This window comes from Microcaecilia unicolor, chromosome 13, assembly GCF_901765095.1.
Source record: "Microcaecilia unicolor chromosome 13, aMicUni1.1, whole genome shotgun sequence".
In the NCBI taxonomy this organism is placed as follows: domain Eukaryota; kingdom Metazoa; phylum Chordata; class Amphibia; order Gymnophiona; family Siphonopidae; genus Microcaecilia; species Microcaecilia unicolor.
The window spans coordinates 90,842,891-90,865,711 of NC_044043.1; the positions used below are offsets into that span (position 1 = coordinate 90,842,891).

The 22,821-nt window shown below is 43.9% G+C and overlaps 1 protein-coding gene across 1 annotated transcript; it reads left to right on the forward strand.

Moving 5' to 3' along the window:
* Positions 1–1,325: 1,325 nt before the first annotated feature.
* On the forward strand, positions 1,326–16,530 carry LOC115482668 (chymotrypsin-C-like). Its single transcript, XM_030222637.1, has 8 exons — positions 1,326–1,376; positions 5,272–5,360; positions 5,454–5,551; positions 6,971–7,093; positions 10,821–10,957; positions 11,543–11,688; positions 13,972–14,124; positions 16,448–16,530. Exons 1-8 carry the CDS (start codon positions 1,337–1,339, stop codon positions 16,463–16,465), a joined length of 804 nt encoding a protein of 267 aa, XP_030078497.1. The 5' UTR covers positions 1,326–1,336; the 3' UTR covers positions 16,466–16,530.
* Positions 16,531–22,821: the final 6,291 nt, after the last annotated feature.

The following is a 22,821-nucleotide window of genomic DNA, read 5'->3' on the forward strand; positions in this document are numbered from 1 at the left end:
AAAAATTGTTCATTTCCAGATGATCTTGTGCTCAGTACGTATTTCTTTAGCTGCCATTTAAAAAAAATAAGAACAAACGTCCTATCCGGATAGTGCTGGGGCAGTCCGAGGGCGAAGTCAGAGCAGAGACTTAAGTTATCTGGGTGGCATCAATTTTCAGCACCGTCACCCATATAAATATCCGGATAACTTAGAAGAGCAAAAAAGTGTATCTGGATAAAGCGATCAGGACAGTGGCTGAATACTTCTATTACACAAATAGGACTAGATTCTGTATATGGCGGCAAAATGAAACTTGGTGTAAATTCTCGCGCCTAAATTATGCACGGGTTGGTTTTATTCTGTAACTTCAAGCAAATTCCAGGAATGCCACAGACCTGCCCATGTCCCTCTCATGGCCACACCCTCTTTTTGGATTTCTGCTGAAAAATGTATGCGTGGATCTTTATAGAATAGTGACTATAAAGATGTGCACGTAAATTTCAATTATTGCCAATTATGGATTATTAATGCCAAATTATTGATGCTAATTGGTTTGTTAAGGAATTACATTGTACACACAAATTGGGCGCATGCCTTAACTTACATGCGTAATTTTGAGTGCCATATACAGAATTAGGGGGATAGTGTTAGGCTGTCACTGTGGTATGCAGATGTTCAGTGGCAGCCACTATCTGGGTAATGGCTGCTGAATGTCAGGGTGGGAGGAGGGGGGAATAATTTTGTTTCTAAGGAAAGTGCCCTTATAAGTACATAAGTACTGCCACGCTGGGAAAAGACCAAGGGTCCATCAAGCCCAGCATCCTGTCCACGACAGCGGCCAATCCAGGCCAAGGGCACCTGGCGAGCTTCCCAAACGTACAAACATTCTATACATGTTATTCCTGGAATTGTGGATTTTTCCCCAGTCCATTTAGTAGTGGTTTATGGACTTGTCCTTTAGGAAATCATCTAACCCCTTTTTAAACTCTGCTAAGCTAACCACCTTCACTACGTTCTCCGGCAACGAATTCCAGAGTTTAATTACGCGTTGGGTGAAGAAAAAGTTTCTCTGATTTATAAGTACATTATAACTATGTGTTTTCTTTTTTATATATTATCAATGCAGGTTAATTATTATTTCTTAACCTGTCTTTCTGTCAGTGTTGGAATGTTTGTTAATGTGTTGCTTGCAGAAGAAAACCAGGTTTCCCAAGGGCAGGTGCAGCTTCTTATCTTGTGCCGTCTGGCTAATAGTCATGATTGTCCTTGGCTCAAAGTCAGAAATGTGTAGGAGACCTATAAATACAAACCTTGGGAGACTCAGGTCTCCAGGATCTGCATACCAAACCTCACGATGTTCAAGTTGCTTCTTGTTGCTGTGCTGGTGGGCTGTGGTAAGTTTCCATACCATTCTATTCCTTCAGAAAGTTGTCAGGAGAATATTCCGTTTAGCAATGTTGCTGGAGATCTGTGGATTTGGTTGGAGACCCCAATACACTGGACAAGCTCCTTGGTAGAGAAAATGTCAGAGACGACTGCAAAATGCAGAAAGCATAGGCTAGTTTCAGAAAAAATTGGAACAGTCTGGGACAAATATTTGGGAGATCTCAGACTTAAGGTTGAAAGTGGAGACTAGGTGGTGAATAATAAAACACCACCCTACCATGTGAAAGCTATAGCAATATTTGAAGTTTCTGCTGGCAGTTCTGGTTCTCTGGAACGCGTTGCCACGCAACTTGAGAACTGTCTACGAACTGACAAACTTCCGCAAACTATTGAAAACTTATTTCTTCGACAAGATATACAACAAAGATCAACACATGTAACTGTATAATCTTTGACTTATCCAGAAATGTTTCTTACTATCTTTTGTTTTAATACTATCATTTAACCCAAAACTCTGTTAATAATAAATGTATGTTCCCCTCTATTTCCCATATCCACGATGAATTGTAAGCCACATTGAGCCCGCAAAAGAGTTGGGATAATGTGGGATACAAATGCAATAAATAAATAAAATAAATAAATACTGAGGACTTATAAGCCTTCTGCTCTGAAAAATCACTTCATTGTGGTGTAAAGTTGGGATGTCTCTGTTTTTGGAAACTGCAATGTACAGGTTATGGTGCCCAATCAATTTTTCTGGAATTTATACAAAAATTAAAATAAAATAGCCCCTCTATAGCACCCATAATTTCAAAATGAGAGCAATAATGGTAAGAGCAGAAAGAGAGCAGCAAGCAAAAAAAAACTAAAACACAGAAGTGGAAGTCACCAAAGAAACACAAGTCTTCAAAACAGTCAATGAACAGTATCCAAAGATGTTTACTCTTCAAATGCAACAACTAAAATTTTCCATGTTCTCCAAAAGCAGCATACAGATGATACCTGACACGGGCTGTATTTTGGCATGCAGGCCTTTGTCAGGGGTGCTGTAAAGCAGCATCAAAGCTTATTCCAGTGAGATCAAACATACAGGAACACAATATCTTTTGCTTATTTTGACTATGAGTAAAAGACATTCAGGCTTATTTTTGAAAGAGAAGGACACTCATCTTTCGATACAAATCAGAAGATGGGGGTCCTTCTCACAGGGTCGCCCAAATCGGTATAATTGAAACCTGATTTTGGGCATCACCAACTGCTTTCCGTCGTAGGGATGACCAAAGTTCCTGGGGGCATGTTGGAGGTGTAGCGGATGCGGGACTTGGTTGTGCCCAACACATGAGCGTCCTTGACCCATAATGGGAAAAAAGGGTGTCCCTGACGAGCATTTGGACAACTTTACCTGGTCCAGTTTTTCTTACAACCAGGGCACAAAAATGTGCCCGAATTGACCAGATGACCACCGGAGGGAATTGGGGATAACCTCCCCTTACTCCCACAGTGCTCACTAACCCCCTCCCAGCCTCAAAAAAGAACTTTAAAAATCTTTTGAGACAGCCTCAGATTGTCATACTCAGGTCCATCGCAGCAGTATGCAGGTCCCTGGAGCAGTTTTAGTGGGTGCAGTGCACTTCAGGCAGGCAGACCCAGGCCCATCCCCCCCTTACCTGTTACACTTGTGGTGGTAAATGTGAGCTCTCCAAAACCCATCAGAAACCCACTGTACCCACATGTAGGTGCCTCCCTTCACCCGTAAGGGCTATGGAAGTGGTGTACAGTTGTGGTTAGTGGGTTTTGGGGGGCTCAGCACACTAGGTAAGGGAGCTATGTACCTGGGATCTTTTTCTGAAGTCCTCTGCAGTGCCCCCTAGGGTGCCCGGTTGGTGTCCTGGCATGTCAGGGGGACCAGTGCACTACGAATGCTGGCTCCTCCCATGACCAAAGGGCTTGCATTTGGCCGTTTCTGAGATGGGCGTCCTTAGTTTCCATTATCACTGAAAATCAGAAAAGACCAAGTCTAAGGATGACCATCTCTAGGGATGACCTAAATGTCAAGATTTGGGCATCCCCGACTGTATTATCGAAATGAAAGATGGACGCCTATCTTGTTTCCCCGCCCCTTTGCAAGTTTTCCTGCGAGGACGTCCTCAGGAAAACTTGGGCGCCCCTTTCAATTATGCCCTCATTGTGTTCCTGAATGTTGTGGCCCAAAGTTTCAGATTTCAGTGCACTGTTCTGCAGTCCAAATTATATGTTCTTTTACGGTGGCCACACATTTGAACTCACTGGTATTAGCTTTGATCGCTGCTTTACAGTACCTCTGATGAATGGCCAAAACATGACCTGTGTCGGGTATCAACTGTTTACTGCTTTTGGAGAACATGGCAAACTTTAGATGTTGCATTTGAAGCATAAACATTTTTTGGATAGTTTCCATTGGTTGTTTTGGGGACTTGTGTTTCTTTGGTGACTTCCCCTTCTATGTTTTGGATTTTGCTTGCTGCTCCTTTTTGGAAGAACTGTTTCCTTTTTTCTTCAAGATTAGAAAGGGAAACATTCCTTCTGCTCAAAATGAGGTCTGATTCTTCTAAACACTGATGCATATTAAAATGGATTTCCCAAAGGCAAGTGGAATATGTTGCCAAAGCACAAGAGAAGAGTGACTTTGGACAGTAATATGTGTGCTTACGTATCCAGAGCTTCCCCCAAACAAGACTAGTCCTGGGGTCTCACACTGAAATTAAGCTGAAAGAAGATCAATCTTCTTCTCGTCAGTCCCTGAAATGGTGAGAGGGATGATTTTGTAGGCAACTAGAACTTTCTTGGGAGATTTCCCTTATGTCTGGGAACCAACATTCTCCTAACCATGTTTGTGAACATCTGTTGAAATTAAGCATCACCTACGGAAGGGTTATTCTCATTATATATTTACACCAAATCTGTTTTTAAATATAGGATTCTGCCAACCTATTAATCCATGGCGTAGAGGCTGGCTCAAAATTTTTTCTAAGTATGAGGCTATCTCATTCTCATGTAGGTCTCTTCCTAGGTTGAGCCCATTTGTCTTAGGTGTCCCAGTCCAGATTCTGAGATGCTATCTGGACTCTCCTCTTTCCTTAGCCTGGCAGATCTTGGAGGTGACTTGAGCATCTATTGTAGCACTACGAAAAATTAAGCAGAATGTGAATTGTAAAGATCTTCTAGCTCTGATCCATGCTCTGGTTCTTTCATGTTTACTTTATTGTTATGGTCTCTATTATGGTCTTCTTCTCACTTCTCGCAAATGTTTTCAATTAATGCAAAACACTGCAGTAAAAAGATTTATTAAGGCTCAGAAACATGATAATGTCACTCCATTACTACAAGATTAAATTCAAGATACGGATTATGGCTCATTGGGCCCTCCATACAGACACTCCCATTATTTGGCCAACTTTTGATCCGATATACTCCTGGTCATCTGCTGTGTTCATCGTAGGCTGGTCTTCTTGATGGTCCTTTTTCCTTTCAGTGGTTCCTTCAGCGGACCTTTTGGTTGGCCTTCTTAGTTTTGGCTCCCTTGCTTCGGAATGCCCTAACTTTATTTATTTTCCTAATTCAAAAGGGGATAAAGTAGATGGGTGGTGACCAGGTAGAGATGAAATGACTTTTCTTTACTCCTTTTTTCTTTCTTTCTCCTTCTGCTCTTTTCCTTAGTTAATATGCATTGTTATCCTTCGTAAGACAAAAGGTGGTTAAGCAAATCATGTAAATAGAGTGTGGGCATTTCTTTTATTTCCGTGATGTGATGAATAAATTTGGGATGCGGCCTCCTCCTTGTCTTCTTCCTTTCCCCCGAGGAAAGAGCTTGACTTTTTTTGATTGCTTTTAACATTGTGGCTTATGTTTCATAATATTTTGCAGCCTACAGCTGTGGTGTACCATACTATGAGCCTATCATGTCTAGGGTAGTGGGAGGAGAAGACGTGAGACCCCACAGCTGGCCCTGGCAGGTAAAAACAAGCCCTTATTTCACACGTTTTACTCCTTAACAAAGAAGAATGCAGGATTGACGCTCATGTCTTGGTCTTTTCTTTTAATTACAGATCTCTCTTCAGTATTCCAGCGGTGACCGGTGGGGCCACACTTGCGGTGGAACCTTAATTGCCACCAACTGGGTCTTAACTGCTGCTCATTGCATCAGGTAACGGCCTTGCATCAGGTAACGGCCGCTGTTGCCTACCAAAAGAGGTCACATCAACTTTGTTGAATGCATTTGACGGTCAATGTTCAAAAGGACTTATCCTTATAGTGATGACCACTGAAAATGTCCTCTAACTGCTCAAGTGATATCTATATAGTGCAGGGTTGGAGTGAGGAACAAGCAAATCAGTATTTTCTAAACCTATTTTGCAGACGTTTATCTATGCAATTTGTCTGCAGGGCATCCAAATCACAAGGGGGCGTGTCGGGGGCTGGGGTGGGATTAGGGTGGGCTTAAGCATTCCTAACACTTGGATGTTTTACAGCCATAATGGAACAAAATAAAAACGTCTAGGGCTAAAACTTCAACGTCTGATCTTATTTTTAGAATGAATAAGGCACAAAAAGGTGCCCTAAGTGACCAGATGACCACTGAAGGGAATCAGGAATAACCTCTTTACTCCCCCAGTGGTCACCGACCCCCTCCCACCCCAAAGATTTGAATAAAAATAGTACTTACCAGCCTTTATGACAGCTGCAGATGTTATAGCCAGTTCTATTAGAGGAGCAAGCCGGTCCCAGTAGTAGCCTAGTGGTTGGTGCAGTGGACTTAGAGAAGGGGATCCCAGGCCCATATCTCACACTACCTGTCACACTTGTGGTGGAAAGTGTGAGTCCTCCAAAACTGACCAAAAACCTACTGTGCTGACATATAGGTGACCCCTTCATCCATAATGACTATTGCAGTGGTGTACAGTTGGGGACTGTGGGTTTTGGGTAGGTTTTGGAGGGTTCAGCAGAGAAGATAAGGGGGTAACAGTGAGATGTGTACCTGGGACCTTTTATATGAATTCCACAGCAGTGCCCCTAGGGTGCCCCATTGCTTTCCTGGGATGTCTGTGTGGCCAGTCTACTAAGAATGCTGGTTCCTACTACATTCCAATGGCTTGATTTTGTGCGTTTTTGACTTAGATGGTTTTTTTCCCCCCAGAATGGGCCGAAAAGATAAACACACAGAGCACAAAACCATCTAGCATGTGGCCATTTTGGAGAAAACAAAAGATAGACGTTTTACTATTTGGGAGTTTAACGCAAAATGTCTAAAGTCCAACATAATTGTCATATCGAAAATGCCCCTCTATGTAACTTTGTAAGTCTAAGTGCTTTGAAAATACGACTCCTAGTCTAATTGGACCAATCACTTTGTAACTCATTTGCTATTGCTAAGTCCATCGATTGTAATAAGAAATGTGATTGGTGGATCGTGTTGTGATGATGGGGTATTGCTCAAAGAATTGACACAACTGTAACCCAGAATGATCCTTTTTCTGCTGAACCTCCAGATTAAAAAGAGAAACTAACTTCATTCACTTCATTCTGATCCTTTGTTGTTGCTATTGTTTTTATTTTATAAATTTAGTAACTCACGGACTTACCGCGTTGCTCTGGGAAAACACAATCTCCTGGAAGAGGAAGCTGGATCAGTCATAATCGCTGCAGAGAAAATCATTGTCCATGAAAAGTGGAGTTCCCTTTTTATTATGTAAGTCTACTGACTTCCTATTTCAGTTACAGTGAATGCTTCACAGAAGCTGGGCTGGATTAGCCATTAGGCAGACTAGACAGTTGCCTAGGGTGGCAGCCTCCAGGGGGGGGGGGGGGGGGAGGCAGCACAGAGCAATTGCTGTCAAAGCAAGACGATAGGTTCTGACAGCTGAACAAATTCACTGACCCATCTGTGCACATTTTTACGGGCTGAAAGGGCGGATAATTTTCAAACAGTCTATCTGGGTAAATAATGTGTAAATTGCCCTTTGGGGGTGTAGTTTTATATAGCCAGCCTGCATGAACTGTGCAGGTCTTTGTCTGCCGTCATCTACTATGTTACCACATATGTTACATGCAGAAGAGGATTTCTAGAAAATTATGCAGCCATACATGTGTGTCAAGTGTAGAATAGATCTACTTTTATATATGAGAAGAGAGTGGAAGACCTGACTATGTCTACCCTAGAGGAGAGGAGGGACATGGGAGATATGATAAAGACGTTTAAATACTTGAAAGGTATTAATTAACCCTTTAGTGTCCAATGTTCCCGTAATAAGCCATATGGGAACAGATTGATGGGAACATTGGACACTAAAGGGTTAAGATAGAAACAAATGGAAGGGAACATTTTAAAACTAGGGGAGATGAATTGAGGTTGTGGGGTGGTAGACTTAGGAGTAATGTCAGAAAAATCTTTTTCACGGAGAGGGTGGAAAATGCCCTCTTGAGGGAGGTGGTGAAGAAAAAAGTTGTGGTGGAATTCAAAATGGTGTTGGATGAACACAGAGGATCTCTAATGAGAAAATGAACGGTATAAAACCAAACCTTAAAGGGTGGCATGTATGTTTGCATGTCAAGTAGTGCTTCAGATGGCAACTCTGGTTGCATCGACTAAGGCCTGTGCTGGACTGGCTTGTACGGTCTGAATCCTGCATATAGCAATCCAGTTTAGGATGGGCTGTCGAGAGCATTGACAGAAACACCAGTAATTTGGAACATGAGGTCAGTGTCAGGCAGTCTAGGTCCCACGAACGATATGACAGATTCAGATAAGCTGGAGTGGACTTTGACGGTAACTCCAGTAGTTGGAACATAAGGACAGAGCCGGGTGGACTTCTACGGTTTATGTCCCAGAAACAATAAAGAAAGACCATGATCAAGTATAGAATATCACGTTCATTGTTGATTTAATCTTGCTGTCCAGCTCTCTGCCGCATTGCCACGTCACTTGCGTATGCTCAATTTCATTATAACAAATGTGTACGCAATGTGAGGGGAAGAGCAGGTCAGGTAATGTGGTGGAGACCAGTGCTGGGCAAATGCTTCAGCTGGCAGGGGTTGCCTGTACCTGGATTACTCTTGTGTCTGCTGCCTGCCTCCTGACCTTGCCTGTACCTGGATTACTCTCTTGACCTGCTGCCTGCCCACTGACTGCCTGTAACTGGATCACCCTCTTGCCTGCTGCCTGTCTGGCCGTCACGTTCATCACCCCTCTTCCTGATCCATCTCATAAGCCCTGCAGGCTGCCCGCACCTAGGGGCTCAACCTCTGGGTAACGGCGGTCAGTGCAGGTGAAACCCGGGGTTGTTCGGCCGCCAAGCAGAACCTGATCTGAGTACCGGGCTCGGCAGCGCTCTACTTGGTACGAGAACTCACAGGTCTGACACACAGATCTGCCATTTCTGCTCTGTTTCGACATCTTGCATCCATTAAATTCAGTGTGGACGTAGCACCCAACATTCAGCATCATATGTAGAATTCCCCCGCTAGTGTACACACACACACACATTCACAATTATTTTGGAGTAGATGTAAATTTGTTTGTGGGCGTTTACCCCTTATTGGGGCTGGTTGTGGGACCTATTTGCGAAAGGCTCATAGAGGCCACTGTTGTCTTTTAAAAATAGGCATATTTCGGCACTTTTCATATAGGAAATCTGTATCTATATCCAGTGTATTTTTTCTAGCAAAAAAGGTGCCGGTACTCAAATACCAGGCCACCCTTTAGGGGTGGGGTGATCACTGAGGGACCCACCCCACAATAGCCAGCCCCCCACCACACACACAATACCCAGGCCCCCTGCTACCAGTCACAGAATCTATGACATGGCAGAATCAGTGCGTAGAGCCTGAGCTCTTTCATTAAAACTTGGGGTCCATGGGTCAATTTTAGCAGACAAAAAAAAGCCCTATCTATATCTCTCTGACACCAAGATTAATATGTAAAAGCACGGTCTCTAATTATATATTGTTACAAGATCATTCGGATCTTGCTGATGTTTCTTAATTGCCCAAATCTTTGAGGTGTGTGTGGGGGGGGGAGGGGGTTGTCTTTATTAAACTAGAATAGAATCTGATATTTACAGAGGATGGTAAAGGAATGAAAGTGCATAACTCCTTCTACAATCTACTTGCCTGAGTTTGGGTTGGGGTTTCCTTCCTTTAACCCCGATTTCCTTTTATGCAAATGGTTTGGGAATATTACATAAGTACATAAGTATTGCCATACTGGGACAGACCAAAGGTCCATCAAGCCCAGCATCCTGTTTCCAACAGTGGCCAATCCAGGTCACAAATACCTGGCAAAATCCTAAAAAAGTACAAAACATTTTATACTGCTTATCCCAGAAATAGTGGATTTTCCCCAAGTCCAATTTAATAATGGTCTATGGACTTCTTCTTTAGGAAGCCATCCAAACCTTTTTTTAAACCCTGCTAAGCTAACCGCCTTTACCACATTTACTGGCAATGAATTCCAGAGTTTAATTACACGTTGAGTGAAGAAACATTTTCTCAGATTCATTTTAAATTTACTACTTTGTAGCTTAATCGCATACCCCCTAGTCCTAGTATTTTTGGAAAGTGTGAACAGACGCTTCACATCTACCCGTTCAACTCCACTCATTATTTTATAGACCTCTATCATATCTCCCCTCAGCTGCCTTTTCTCCAAGCTGAAGAGCCCTAGCCGCTTTAGCCTTTCCTCATAGGGAAGTCATCCCATCCCCTTTATCCTTTTCGTCTCCCTTCTCTGCACCTTTTCTAATTCCACTATATCTTTTTTGAGATGTGGCATTTTAAGATGCCTCTTTTCGTGATGGACTCAGGCTCTGTTTCTAAGTCTCCCTCTTCCCCTGAGGTCACTCCACACCGTTGTACGTTAGATATAGTAGCACAAAGGTTGATATGTGATAATAACAGGGTTCTGAGAATGCTGGGGGCAGTGGTTTCCTGATTCTCCTTGAGCGTTAAAAGAAAATAACTGAGTAGTGGAACTTCCGAACTGTCTGATACTCAGGTCCTGCTGTTTTCCCATAAAACAAAGCTTGGGAAATCTGGCCTGGTCTGCCTCTGGAGCACTTAAAAATTAGAAAAAAAAATGAGAGGGAGAGTTTAAAAATATGAGATTCAACAAATGACCCAGTGGTCATTGATCACCTGACAGACAAATTCAGGTCACAGATCAGAGCTGGGGGTATCTACTTGGCTCCATGCAAGAAAGCACAGGCCAGCCAGTTCTGTTTCCCAAGCTCATGTTTTATAACAAGGAGTTTGGCAATTAAAAAAACCCAAAGCCTTAGGAGCTGAGAAGTCCAGGACTTTTTCACCTGTTCTTTATTTATTGGAGTTATATGTGGAGACTTAGCCCTGGGATTTCCAGCACTGTTCTCTCATCACCAGGTAATAATCTCTTGACTGGTACATTCTTGTTTCTCTTTCAGAAACGACATTGCCCTGGTTAAACTTGCCGAACATGTGGAGCTGTCCGACACCATCCAGCCATCCTGCCTTCCCGCTAATGAAGCCCTGTTGCCCAATGATTACCCATGCTTCGTCACTGGATGGGGACGCCTCTACAGTAAGGCTGGAACAGCTCAATTTTTTAAAATTCTTTTTGTCCAAGTCCCTTCTCGTGGTCGAATCCTACAAAGAGGGTAAACAAATATAACTGCCACTAAAACTAATTAAGATTCTTCATTCGGTCTGTGGACAGAGTCCCTGCACCATAAGCCAGGCCTGCTCAGCTCAATTTCATTTTAGGTGTGTAGTGGACGAGTGTGACCATGTGCCTTGCTTTTTAAGAAATTGATATTTGGGGGGTCTTTAATTTACTAGTTAGTGTTATGAGAAATAGATAGCCTGGAGTCAGCTACAGTGGGATAAAGGGCCCAATCAAAGAACATGGAAAGAATAAATAAATACATACAGCAAACAAACAAATTCCAAGAAATAAGGGCGGAAAACACTTAAGAAAAAGTTGAAAGTCAAAGAATTGTGGTGGAGCCTGCCTGCTCTGCAGTTTGTAAGTTTGCTGCACCTGTACCTCCCAGTCACCCTGCTGACATGCTGCTGGCTTTATTGTCGTGCTTTTCTGCAGCTTTGGACGGAGCTGCTTGCTCTGGATTGATTTGATTTTTGCGCATTGCATTTTTCTCCATTTCAGCCAACGGCCCCATTGCCGAAAATCTCCAACAGGCCCTGCTGCCAGTAGTTGATCACGCAACCTGCACCCAGAGGGACTGGTGGGGAAGCCAAGTGAAACCCACCATGGTTTGCGCTGGAGGAGATGGCGTGGTTTCTGGATGCAATGTAAGCATGTTGGCAGCTAGGAACTGCAAATAACAGGGCAGCGGCACAGACAGGGGACACTGCCAAGTCCATCCCAGTCTAAGTTCTGGTCCCAGTAACTAATTGTTCTGAACAATTTCTGGTCACCTAATTTTAAATGTAACACTACCCGGCATCTGTTATGTTTGTGCGTTGCGATTTGGCTTGAGCTGCATGGTGCAGGAAACTCGGGCATCTTGCAGCTTCCGGTCTTTCAGGACTTGAAATTGTGAGACCAGCTTGAATTTCTTGTACTGCATGGCTCAAGTTTACACGAGAGCTGAATCGCAATGGAGACTAGGAAGCATGCTGTTTCCTCTGCAAAGGCACCCTGCGAGGTGAGGGGAATAGGTAGCAGAGAGAGAGAGAGAGAGAGAGTGGGTGAAGGCTTGGGGGAGAGAGAGTGGGTGAAGGCTGAGGGGGGTTGAGATGAGAGGCTGAAGGCTGAGGTAGGTTGAGAGAGAGACTGGGTGAAGGCAGGGGGGTTGAGAGAGAAAGAGTAGGTGTAGGCTGAGGGTCAGGGTTTGAGAGAGAGTGGGTGAAGGCTGGAGGGGTTAAGAGAGAGAGTGGGTGAAGGCTGGGGGGGGGGAGTGAGAGAAAAGGTGAAGGCTGAGTGGGGTTGAGAGAGATTGGGTGAAGGCTGAGATGGGGGGTTGAGAGAGAAACTGGATGAAGGCTGGAGGGAGAGAGAGTGGGTGAAGGCTGAGGGGGGTTGAGATGAGAGGCTGAAGGCTGAGGTAGGTTGAGAGATAGACTGGGTGAAGGCTGAGGGGGTTGAGAGAGAGTATGTGGAGGCTGAGGGTCAGGGTTTGAGAGAGAGAGTGGGTGAAGGTTGGAGGGGTTAAGAGAGAGAGTGGGTGAAGGCCGGGGGGGGGGGGGGGGGGGGTTGAGAGAAAAGGTGAAGGCTGAGTGGGGTTGAGAGAGACTGGGTGAAGGCTGAGATGGGGGGTTGAGAGAGAAACTGGATGAAGGCTGGAGGGAGAGAGAGTGGATGAAGGCTGAGGGGGGTTGAGATGAGAGGCTGAAGGCTGAGGTAGGTTGAGAGAGAGACTGTGTGAAGGCAGGGGGGGTTGAGAAAGAGAGAGTAGGTGGAGGCTGAGGCTCAGGGTTTGAGAGAGAGTGGGTGAAGGTTGGAGGGGTTAAGAGAGAGAGAGTGGGTGAAGGCTGGGGGGGCGGTTGAGAGAAAAGGTGAAGGCTGACTGAGTGGGGTTGAGAGAGACTGGGTGAAGGCTGAGGTGGGGGGTTGAGAGAGAAACTGGATGAAGGCTGGAGGGAGAGAGAGTGGGTGAAGGCTGAGGGGGGTTGAGATGAGAGGCTGAAGGCTGAGGTAGGTTGAGAGAGAGACTGGGTGAAGGCTGAGGGGGTTGAGAGAGAGAGTAGGTGGAGGCTGAGGGTCAGGGTTTGAGAGAGAGTGGATGAAGGTTGGAGGGGTTAAGAGAGAGAGTGGGTGAAGGCCGGGGGGGTTGAGAGAAAAGGTGAAGGCAGGGGGGTTGAGAGAGACTGGGTGAAGGCTGAGATGGGGGGTTGAGAGAGAAACTGGATGAAGGCTGGAGGGAGAGAGAGTGGATGAAGGCTGAGGGGGGTTGAGATGAGAGGCTGAAGGCTGAGGTAGGTTGAGAGAGAGAGACTGGGTGAAGGCTGAGGTGGGGGGTTGAGAGAGAAACTGGATGAAGGCTGGAGGGAGAGAGAGTGGGTGAAGGCTGAGGGGGGTTGAGATGAGAGGCTGAAGGCTGAGGTAGGTTGAGAGAGAGACTGGGTGAAGGCTGAGGTGGGGGGTTGAGAGAGAAACTGGATGAAGGCTGGAGGGAGAGAGAGTGGGTGAAGGCTGGAGGGGGGTTGAGATGAGAGGGTGAAAGCTGAGGGTGAAGTGCTTTGAAAATATGCCTCAGCGTCTTTTATCTTGACTTTCTTTTAAACCAATTGAGTTCTTTTCTAAGGCTTTCCTTTTTGTTTTGTACTCTGCTTTGATAGGTTTTCTTAAGCAGCTAATCAAATAAAGTGAACTGAATCTTGAACCTATACATTTAACTATAGAATATAAATGGGTGAAGAATGGGTGAGATAGAAGTGGGGCTTCCACTTATGCATATAACTTACAGAATACTATAAGTTACACTTGTACCTGATGTACTTTAGCACACTTACGCCAGATCTATGGTTGGCATAAGTGCGACCGATTAATTGTTGAGCGCGGATAAGTTAAGTACTCTATAAAAAGTTACAGTAGGAATGTTGAATTCAGATGTTGCTCTTGTGTTGTGACAGGGCGACTCTGGAGGCCCACTGAACTGCCACGGAGATAACGGTACTTGGGAGGTGCATGGCGTCGTGAGCTTTGGTTCCGGGTTGAGCTGCAATTACGCTAAGAAGCCAACCGTCTTCACTCGTGTGTCTGCCTACATCAATTGGATAAATGAGGTAAGCAAACAAATCAAGCGTCTCACACGCCTACAAAGCTGGCACGTGCCAGTTTAGTGCATACAGGTGGTCTCTTCATCCTGACTCCTTGTACAGCTAATGCCAACTAAATGTTGAACATGGCCAACCCTACTGGAGTGAATGGCTTATCATTTGAGATGCAGAGGAAGATCTATCAAATCATGATACATACTTTCCAAATGCTGGAAACAACTGAAGGAAGAAATCTATGGGTATTCTAGAGCATTGCCAGAGACTTGGCGGCTATAGCAGGAAGTTATTGTCATTAAAATTATATGGGCGCAAGGTCGGGACAGAGAAAGGGGAGGCCACTGTTGTATTTATTGTGTCATCTGAACCATTAAAATATGGGTCTAGGTTATGGCAGTGAAATTTGGGCAAAAGGATAGCTTTAAACTGGTCTTGCCTGTTTTAGGGGCTGTTTTAGTAAAGTGTGGTAAAATCTGGGCTTAACATGTTATAATATGGGATTTTACCGTGCACTATGCCAAGATTCAATACTGCACTTTTTTTCCCCCAAATAATTTTATTAAAGTTTTTAAACAAATATACTCATACATGTTATATTTAGCATTCATTTAACATGTATTCAATGAGTGTGTAACAATAAATAAAAGTTCCCCTCCCTCCCCCCTCCCCTCCCCTCCCTCCCCTAATGTCAGATCCCCAAGTCCAACAGAAGGGTCGGTGAGTTTAAGTCCCTGGGCAAATCTTTCACAGAATCGGGACAATCAACTAGGGGGCATCTAGATCTATCCCTCCTTGGAATCTCCACGTTTTTAAGGGCTTTTTCTTTTTAACTTTACAGGTCATACGCTAATAATGTTCCCATGAATGTGCGGTAGCTGTAGAAAGTTAATGCGGGAGCACCTAGTGCTTCCTGAACTCTGTTATCGCTTGCAAATCATAATGCGCTAGCTGGTTAACACTTCCAAGCTCATATGTGCCCTGGAGAAAATTTCTTAAAAATTAAATGCCATATTTCTTTAGATTCCACTAATTATATTTTCTTTGAACCCGGAAAGCTCACAGCATTTATTGTTAGTAAGGAGTAATGTGTTGTTAACTTGGATTGAACACTAAATCGGCTGCCCCGTCCTGAGTCCTTGCCCCTCTCTGTTTATTAAGATTTATTGTATGTTGTAGGTCGAAGTAGGTTTCTCTTCAACCTCTTCGTTCATTTTTATTTAAGTACCTATTTCTTGGATCAATCAATGTGGACTAATATAATTCACCGTTTTCCTGATTATATTTTCATGATTATTATGATTTGTGTAATGCCAATTTATGTTTTTGACATAAATGTTGTGATAAAATTGATAAATAAAAAATAATTTAAAAAAATTTAAATTAAGCACATGGAAACAGGAAAAATGCCGTAAAATGTTTTAACACATTTGTGTGGTAGACATTTTTTCATGCATTAAGTGTGGAAAGGGAATAGGACTTGATGTACTGCCTTTCTGAGGGGGCGGGGTTGCAACTACATTCAAGGTGGTTTGCATGGCAGATACAGGTACTTATTTGTACCTGGGGCAATGGAGGGTTAAGTGACTTGCCCAGAGTCACAAGGAGCTGCAGTGGGAATCAAACCCAGTTCCCCAGTTTTGACCTGCTGCACTAGCCACTAGACTACACCTACACTCCTTAGTGTTTAGGGGTCCTTTTACTAAGCTGTAGTAAAAGGGGGCCTGAGTGTGTGCTGAGGCCCCCTTTTACCCCAGCAGGTAAAAAGATGCCTTTTGTCTCTCAAAAAGAAATGGCCGTACAGTAAGTGAACCAATTGCCGCATGGCCATTTTGGGGAGGACCACCACCCAGTGAGGTGACAGTAAGGGCTCCCACGTTAACCCGGTGGTAACCAGGCAGCATATGGCACTGCCTGATTACCGCCAGGTAAGCACCAGCGCTACAAAAATAAATAATGTTTTTATAGCGCCGGAAATGATGCATGCTGGGGGGGGGGGGGGGGGAACTACCACCTGGCCCCTGTTGTAGTTCAGGATCGGTGCTTGACAAGCCTGTTGCCACGTAGCAACCCTTTAGTAAAAGGGCCCCGTAATTAGAAAAAGAGTCTGTATCTAATTGTTTTTGGTCTCTTAAATAATGGGTGCCTAAAGCAGATGTTAGGTCTTGTTAGGGGGCATTTTAGACTCATTTTGGAGTAGGGTGATTAGTAAGGTGGTGGAACCTCTTGAGATGCTGAAGTTTCCTGGAAGAACGGAGAGGACAGTCCTAGTTACATGTATTTCTCTTTATTTTGTATGTGAAGATTATTAACACAGTTTCTCCTTCTATGACAGAAAATCGCTTCTAACTGAGGGGTCAAATCAGTGACATCACCTTGTTTGCGAAAAGAAGACGAAAGCAGATGATTCCAATAAAGATTTGCCATTGACATTCTTGACTCATTGACTTTGTAGCAACTACTCTAAGTATTTACTTTCCAGAAACCTTTTTCTCAAAATACCCAAGGGTAGAAGTTAAAAAAATACAATAATGAAAAAAAAAAATCATAAAATATGTATAAAATAGAATATCACAACATATTAACAAGCACCAAAACTAAATAAAGAATCGTTGTTCTCACATCAGATTCTGACCTGAAAGTTCAGATTTTTTTTACTTGTTCTTAATCATTTTTTTAACTTGATTTTGGAGAGAATGATTGCTGTTGATCTGTCTATTTGCTTCAGGTAAACACCGTTTCGATCTTTATCATAAACATGAACTCCCGAAAGCAAAGTACCTCTTTCAGTGACACCACGGAGGTCTATGCGTTGCTCACAAGATACTGCAGGGCTGTAATGGAATATTTGAGGCAGTGATACAAAACATAAGAAAAGAATAACATCTAATTCAAAAGGAAAAATAACGAAATGAACAATCTAGGTTAGGGTGGTACTGCACTGATACCCCGGTAGTACAAAATGCAGAGATACCGAGTCACACGCATCTGTGGATACCAGTGGGTGCTGAGCATTCCCAATATTGGGCAAACTCCTTCATTGTGTTGGGGGGAGGGGGTGGGGCTAGCGGAACTATTAAAAAAATATTTCTGTAGGCGCTAACCCAGTGGTAATTGAGCAGCGCCACATGCTACCTGGTTACTGATGTCGTTCATGTATCTAAAACATATCTTCACTGCTGCATCACTTCAGCACTTTTTAGGAGTCAATGATTACAATATTTGTAGTCCATTTGGGAATAACAGCTGACACGTGAGTGATGACCTCTTCCCCCCCCCCCCAAATTGTTTTTTTTTGCACTTTTCACTGCCCCCATCTGCTCCCTTGGTTATAATCAGGGCAGCTCTTGGACCCTGGGTGGGCTGCTTCCTATATTAAGGGAAGCAAATGCCATTTTCCCTGTCTTTTCCAGGTGACATTAAACACCATTGGAGCCCAAACTCTGCAGCTTGTTAAAATAACTTGTTTTGTGTGTCCTCACTCCAAAGACTTGGCTTTCCCTCATAGAAATCACCTCAACCTGTGTATCCTTAGCCCCAGACACAATCAATGTGAGTTCTCTCCGGCTCTCGGCTGCTCTGCTCCTCAGCCCCTCTTCTCTCTTCCTGCTGCTTTTCCATCTCTTCTCTTTTTGATTCTGTGATTTCAGCACTGTAACTAATCTCCTTTCAGTCTCTCCGCTCAGATTCCCAATGCGTGAGAGGACTGGCTCTGTGTTTGAAGTCCTCCAATTGTATATGTCTCACAGGGGTCAACATACAGGGGTGCCCAATACTGGTGTCAACATAGGCGTTGCCATACTGGGACAGACCAAAGGTCCATCGAGCCCAGCATCCTATTTCCAACAGTGGCCAATCCAGGTCACAAGCTCCTGGCAAGATCCCAAAACAGTACAATACATTTTATGCTGCTTATCCTAGAAATAAGCAGAGGATTTTCTCAAGTCCATCTTAATAGTGGCTTAAGGACTTTTCTTTTAGGAACCTGTCCAAGCCAAAATGTAACCCCTTTCATCTTTATCCTATCCTTCCTCATTCTAGAGCTTCCTTTCAGTTCTAAGAGACTTGCCTCCTGTACATTCGTGACATAGAGGTATTTAAACATCTCTCCTCTCTCCTGTCTTTCCTCCAAAGTATACTTATTGAGATCTTGAAGTCTGACCCCATATGCTTTATGACAAAGACCACTGAGCATTTTAGTAGCTGCTCTCTGGACCGTCTCCAATTCAGTGGCGTAGCCAGACCTCAGATTTTGTTGTGGGCAAACTGGGTGGGCACATGTAGTCTCTACATCCCCCTGGGCACCAGCAAAAAAACATTAATACCTAAGCTGGTGGGGATCCCCAAGCTCCTCCACCAGTAGCAGAGGTTCTCCAGAGGCAAGAACAGCTCCCATTCTTGCTCCATCTGCGCAAAAACTGAGCGTGTGCGGCAGGGAGAGGCCAGTGCAACAGCAGTGCATACACAATGCCACCGGCTGGAGCAAGTAGAAGAGGGAGCTATTCTTGCTTCTGGAGGACCTCTGCAGTTAGTGGATCTTAGAGGTCCCCACCAGCTATAACAAGGGCACTAGTGGCCTAGTGGTTAGGGTGGTGGACTTTGGTCCTGAGGAACTGAGTTCAATTCCCACTTCAGGCACAGGCAGCTCCTTGTGACTCTGGGCAAGTCACTTAACCCTCCATTGCCCCATGTAAGCCGCATTGAGCCTGCCATGAGTGGGAAAGCGCAAGATACAAATGTAACAAAAATAAAATAGATACTATTGGAGATTCTACATGGAATGTTGCTGCTATTGGAGATTCTACATGGAATGTTGCTACTGTTGGAGATTCTACATGGAATGTTGCTATTCCACTAGCAACATTCCATGTAGAAGCCTGCGCGGCCACATTGGTGATCTGCAAGGGCCGACTTCTCCATGGAATCTCAAACAGTAGCAATAGTGGAGGAGTGGCCTAGTGGTTAGAGTGGTGGACTCTGGTCCTGAGGAACTGAGTTCAATTTCCTTCAGGCACAGGCAGCTCCTTGTGACTCTGGGCAAGTCACTTAACCCTCCATTGCCCCATGTAAGCCGCATTGAGCCTGCCATGAGTGGGAAAGCCCGGGGTACAAATGTAACAAAAAAAAAATTGGGGGTGGACCTGAGTCCAAAGTGGGTGGGTCCAGGCCCACCCATGGCTACGCCACTGGTCTCCATCTTGTTTATATCTTTTTGAAGATGCATTCTCCAGAATTGTACACATTACTCTAAATAGGGTCTTGCCAAAGACTTATATAGAGGCATTAACACCTTCTTTTTTCCTGCTGGCTATTACTATCCCTGTGTACCCAAGCATCCTTCTGGCTGCTCGGTATAAAAGATTATTATACCAGTGTCATGAAACACCTAGCCACTCGCCTGGGGTTATCCCTGCAGCCACTTAGGGGGTCTGCCCTCAGCACTGCTCAGGTCCTCCTGCACCTCCTAGCACTACACTAGCATCCTCCTCCCACTGACTGGGTCCCAACCATCTCTGGGCGAGTCTCCTGCTTTCAAGTTATCTCCAGTGTTTTCTAGGTTACTGGGGCCACACTCACAGTGGTCCACAGTTCCTTGAAAGCACTCGCAGACCCAACACACAAATCACCAGGATTCTTAGTCAGTCCAGACAAGCAGAGTCAATAAACTAAAAAAGGTTTATTGTCATAAAAATATTGAACAGTGAACCATAAAAACAGATGGAACAAAAACAGCACACAATGACAGGTAACTGATTATGGATCAATATTAAAACTGGCTAAACATTTAGTCACTAACTGGATAGTGCCTGGGGAGTACAGGAAATATAGCTGCTCACAGGTTACAGAATATAACTGCTTACAGGGTCTCAGTGAAGAGATCTTTCTCTCTCCTCTCCCAAACTGAGACTGGAGAAAAATTCAGTATTTCTAACTGAATTTGAGCTCTTGAGCCAATCAGAGCCCAGAACAACATTTTTTAAAAGTAGTTGGCCACATCACTGCAGGTTACTTCCTCTCTGTGTTAAACTAAAGAAGGAACGGTCATTTTTCTGTAACATCTTTAAACATAAAACATGCATCACCTGCTGGCCAAACTAGAGAAATACACTTCATGAAATATTCTTATAATTCATATGCTGGAAAACCCACTATTTTGCCACAACCAGTAATTATGTTATACATATTATTAACAATTACAACTATTAGAATTTATTTCACTTATAGTGAATGAAAATTGTGAAAACATAAGATTCACCCTCCAACAATGACTCTTGTGTGATGTGTTGACTGGTGTTCATCAGTCAATGCAGTACTGCATGATCTGATGCATTAAAAAGCAGGAAGAGAAGGAAAATATTTTTTTAACAATAATAAACATGAAAATCAGCAAAATGTGATAACACTCATAGGCTTTCAATACCTCATAAGACTCAACTTCAGATATGACTAAGTAAAGTATCAATAGAAAGGACCTGCATATATCTATTCACTGTTGAATAATTCTTATGTTGGTCCAGTAAACAGTATCAATATATATAGAGAGAGGGTTTTCTGAATGGAAAACCCTTTCTATGTGTTTCCTATGATGGCTCCTGTATCACAATGCAGTACAAAATCTCAACACCCCCAGTATTGAGCAAGTTCCTTCACAGTTTTCAGGGAAGGGTAATTTGTATTGTGTTTGGCATCCCCAATCAGTTTGAACTGTTAACTCTTATAACTATAATATTAGCAAAATTTGCCCATTCCTCTCTGAACAGATCACCCGAACCCTCGTCCACTCGCTCGTTACCTCTCGTCTTGACTATTGCAACCTTCTCCTCGCTGGCCTCCCGCTTAGCCACCTATCCCCCCTTCAATCTGTCCAAAATTCCGCCGCACGTCTTATCTACTGCGTGAACCGATACTCTCATATCACCCCTCTCCTCAAGTCGCTTCACTGGCTCCCGATCCGCTACCGTATACAGTTCAAGCGTGCAAGTGGCAGATGAAGTTCAATGTTGACAAGTGCAAAGTGATGCATGTGGGTAAGAGGAACCCGAATTATAGCTACGTCTTGCAAGGTTCCGCGTTAGGAGTTACGGATCAAGAAAAGGATCTGGGTGTCGTCGTCGATGATACGCTGAAACCTTCTGCTCAGTGTGCTGCTGCGGCTAGGAAAGCGAATAGAATGTTGGGTGTTATTAGGAAGGGTATGGAGTCCAGGTGTGCGGATGTTATAATGCCGTTGTATCGCTCCATGGTGCGACCGCACCTGGAGTATTGTGTTCAGTACTGGTCTCCGTATCTCAAAAAAGATATAGTAGAATTGGAAAAGGTACAGCGAAGGGCGACGAAAATGATAGTGGGGATGGGACGACTTTCCTATGAAGAGAGGCTGAGAAGGCTAGGGCTTTTCAGCTTGGAGAAGAGACGGCTGAGGGGAGATATGATAGAAGTGTATAAAATAATGAGTGGAATGGATCGGGTGGATGTGAAGCGACTGTTCACGCTATCCAAAAATACTAGGACTAGAGGGCATGAGTTGAAGCTACAGTGTGGTAAATTTAAAACGAATCGGAGAAAATTTTTCTTCACCCAACGTGTAATTAGACTCTGGAATTCGTTGCCGGAGAACGTGGTACGGGCGGTTAGCTTGACGGAGTTTAAAAAGGGGTTAGATAGATTCCTAAAGGACAAGTCCATAGACCGCTATTAAATGGACTTGGAAAAATTCCGCATTTTTAGGTATAACTTGTCTGGAATGTTTTTACGTTTGGGGAGCGTGCCAGGTGCCCTTGACCTGGATTGGCCACTGTCGGTGACAGGATGCTGGGCTAGATGGACCTTTGGTCTTTCCCAGTATGGCACTACTTATGTACTTATGTATATTGACCTTCAAGTGCACTCAATCTGCAGCCCCCCATTACCTCTCTACCCTCCTCTCCCCATATGTTCCCACCCGTAACCTCCGCTCTCAGGACAAATCACTCCTTTCTGTACCCTTCTCCACCACCGCTAACTCCAGACTCCGCCCCTTCTGCCTCGCATCACCTTATGCCTGGAACAGACTTCCTGAGCCCATACGCCATGCGCCCTCGCTGCCCATTTTCAAGTCCTTACTCAAGGCCCATCTCTTCTCCCTTGCTTTTGGTGCCTAACCACCTTCCCATTCCTGATACCTACACTGACTACATAGTTTTTACCTTTAGATTGTAAGCTCTCTTGAGCAGGGACTGTCCTTCCCCATGTTTAAACTTGTACAGCGCTGCGTAACCCTGGCAGCGCTATAGAAATGCTAAGTAGTAGTAGTAGTAGTAACTTCTCCAACATGAAGAGATCAATTGCAGATACCCTAAGGCTATTAAAAAGCTGAATATTAATGACATTATTTAATAAAATATGAAAACTCTTTAAAGGAGCGTTATTTCAGTTTTTCTCAAAGATACTTGGCTTTCTAAGATGGCTGCTCAAAGTTCTATTAAAGAACCCACCGTTTTGATTGACAGCTGCTTAGACCAATAGAAATTTCCCATTTCTGGATGTATGGATATAAACAAACGGTCATGTCAAAACTAGATCTGGATTATTCTGTCATAAAGATAAATTAAAAAAAAATTAAAAAAAAACTTGGATCAGTTGGGAAGTTCTTTCACTCTTTCCTAGTTTATAAAAGCTTTGTTTTTCCTAAAAAGAATTTTTCAGATTTTATTCTTTTTGTGTAATAAG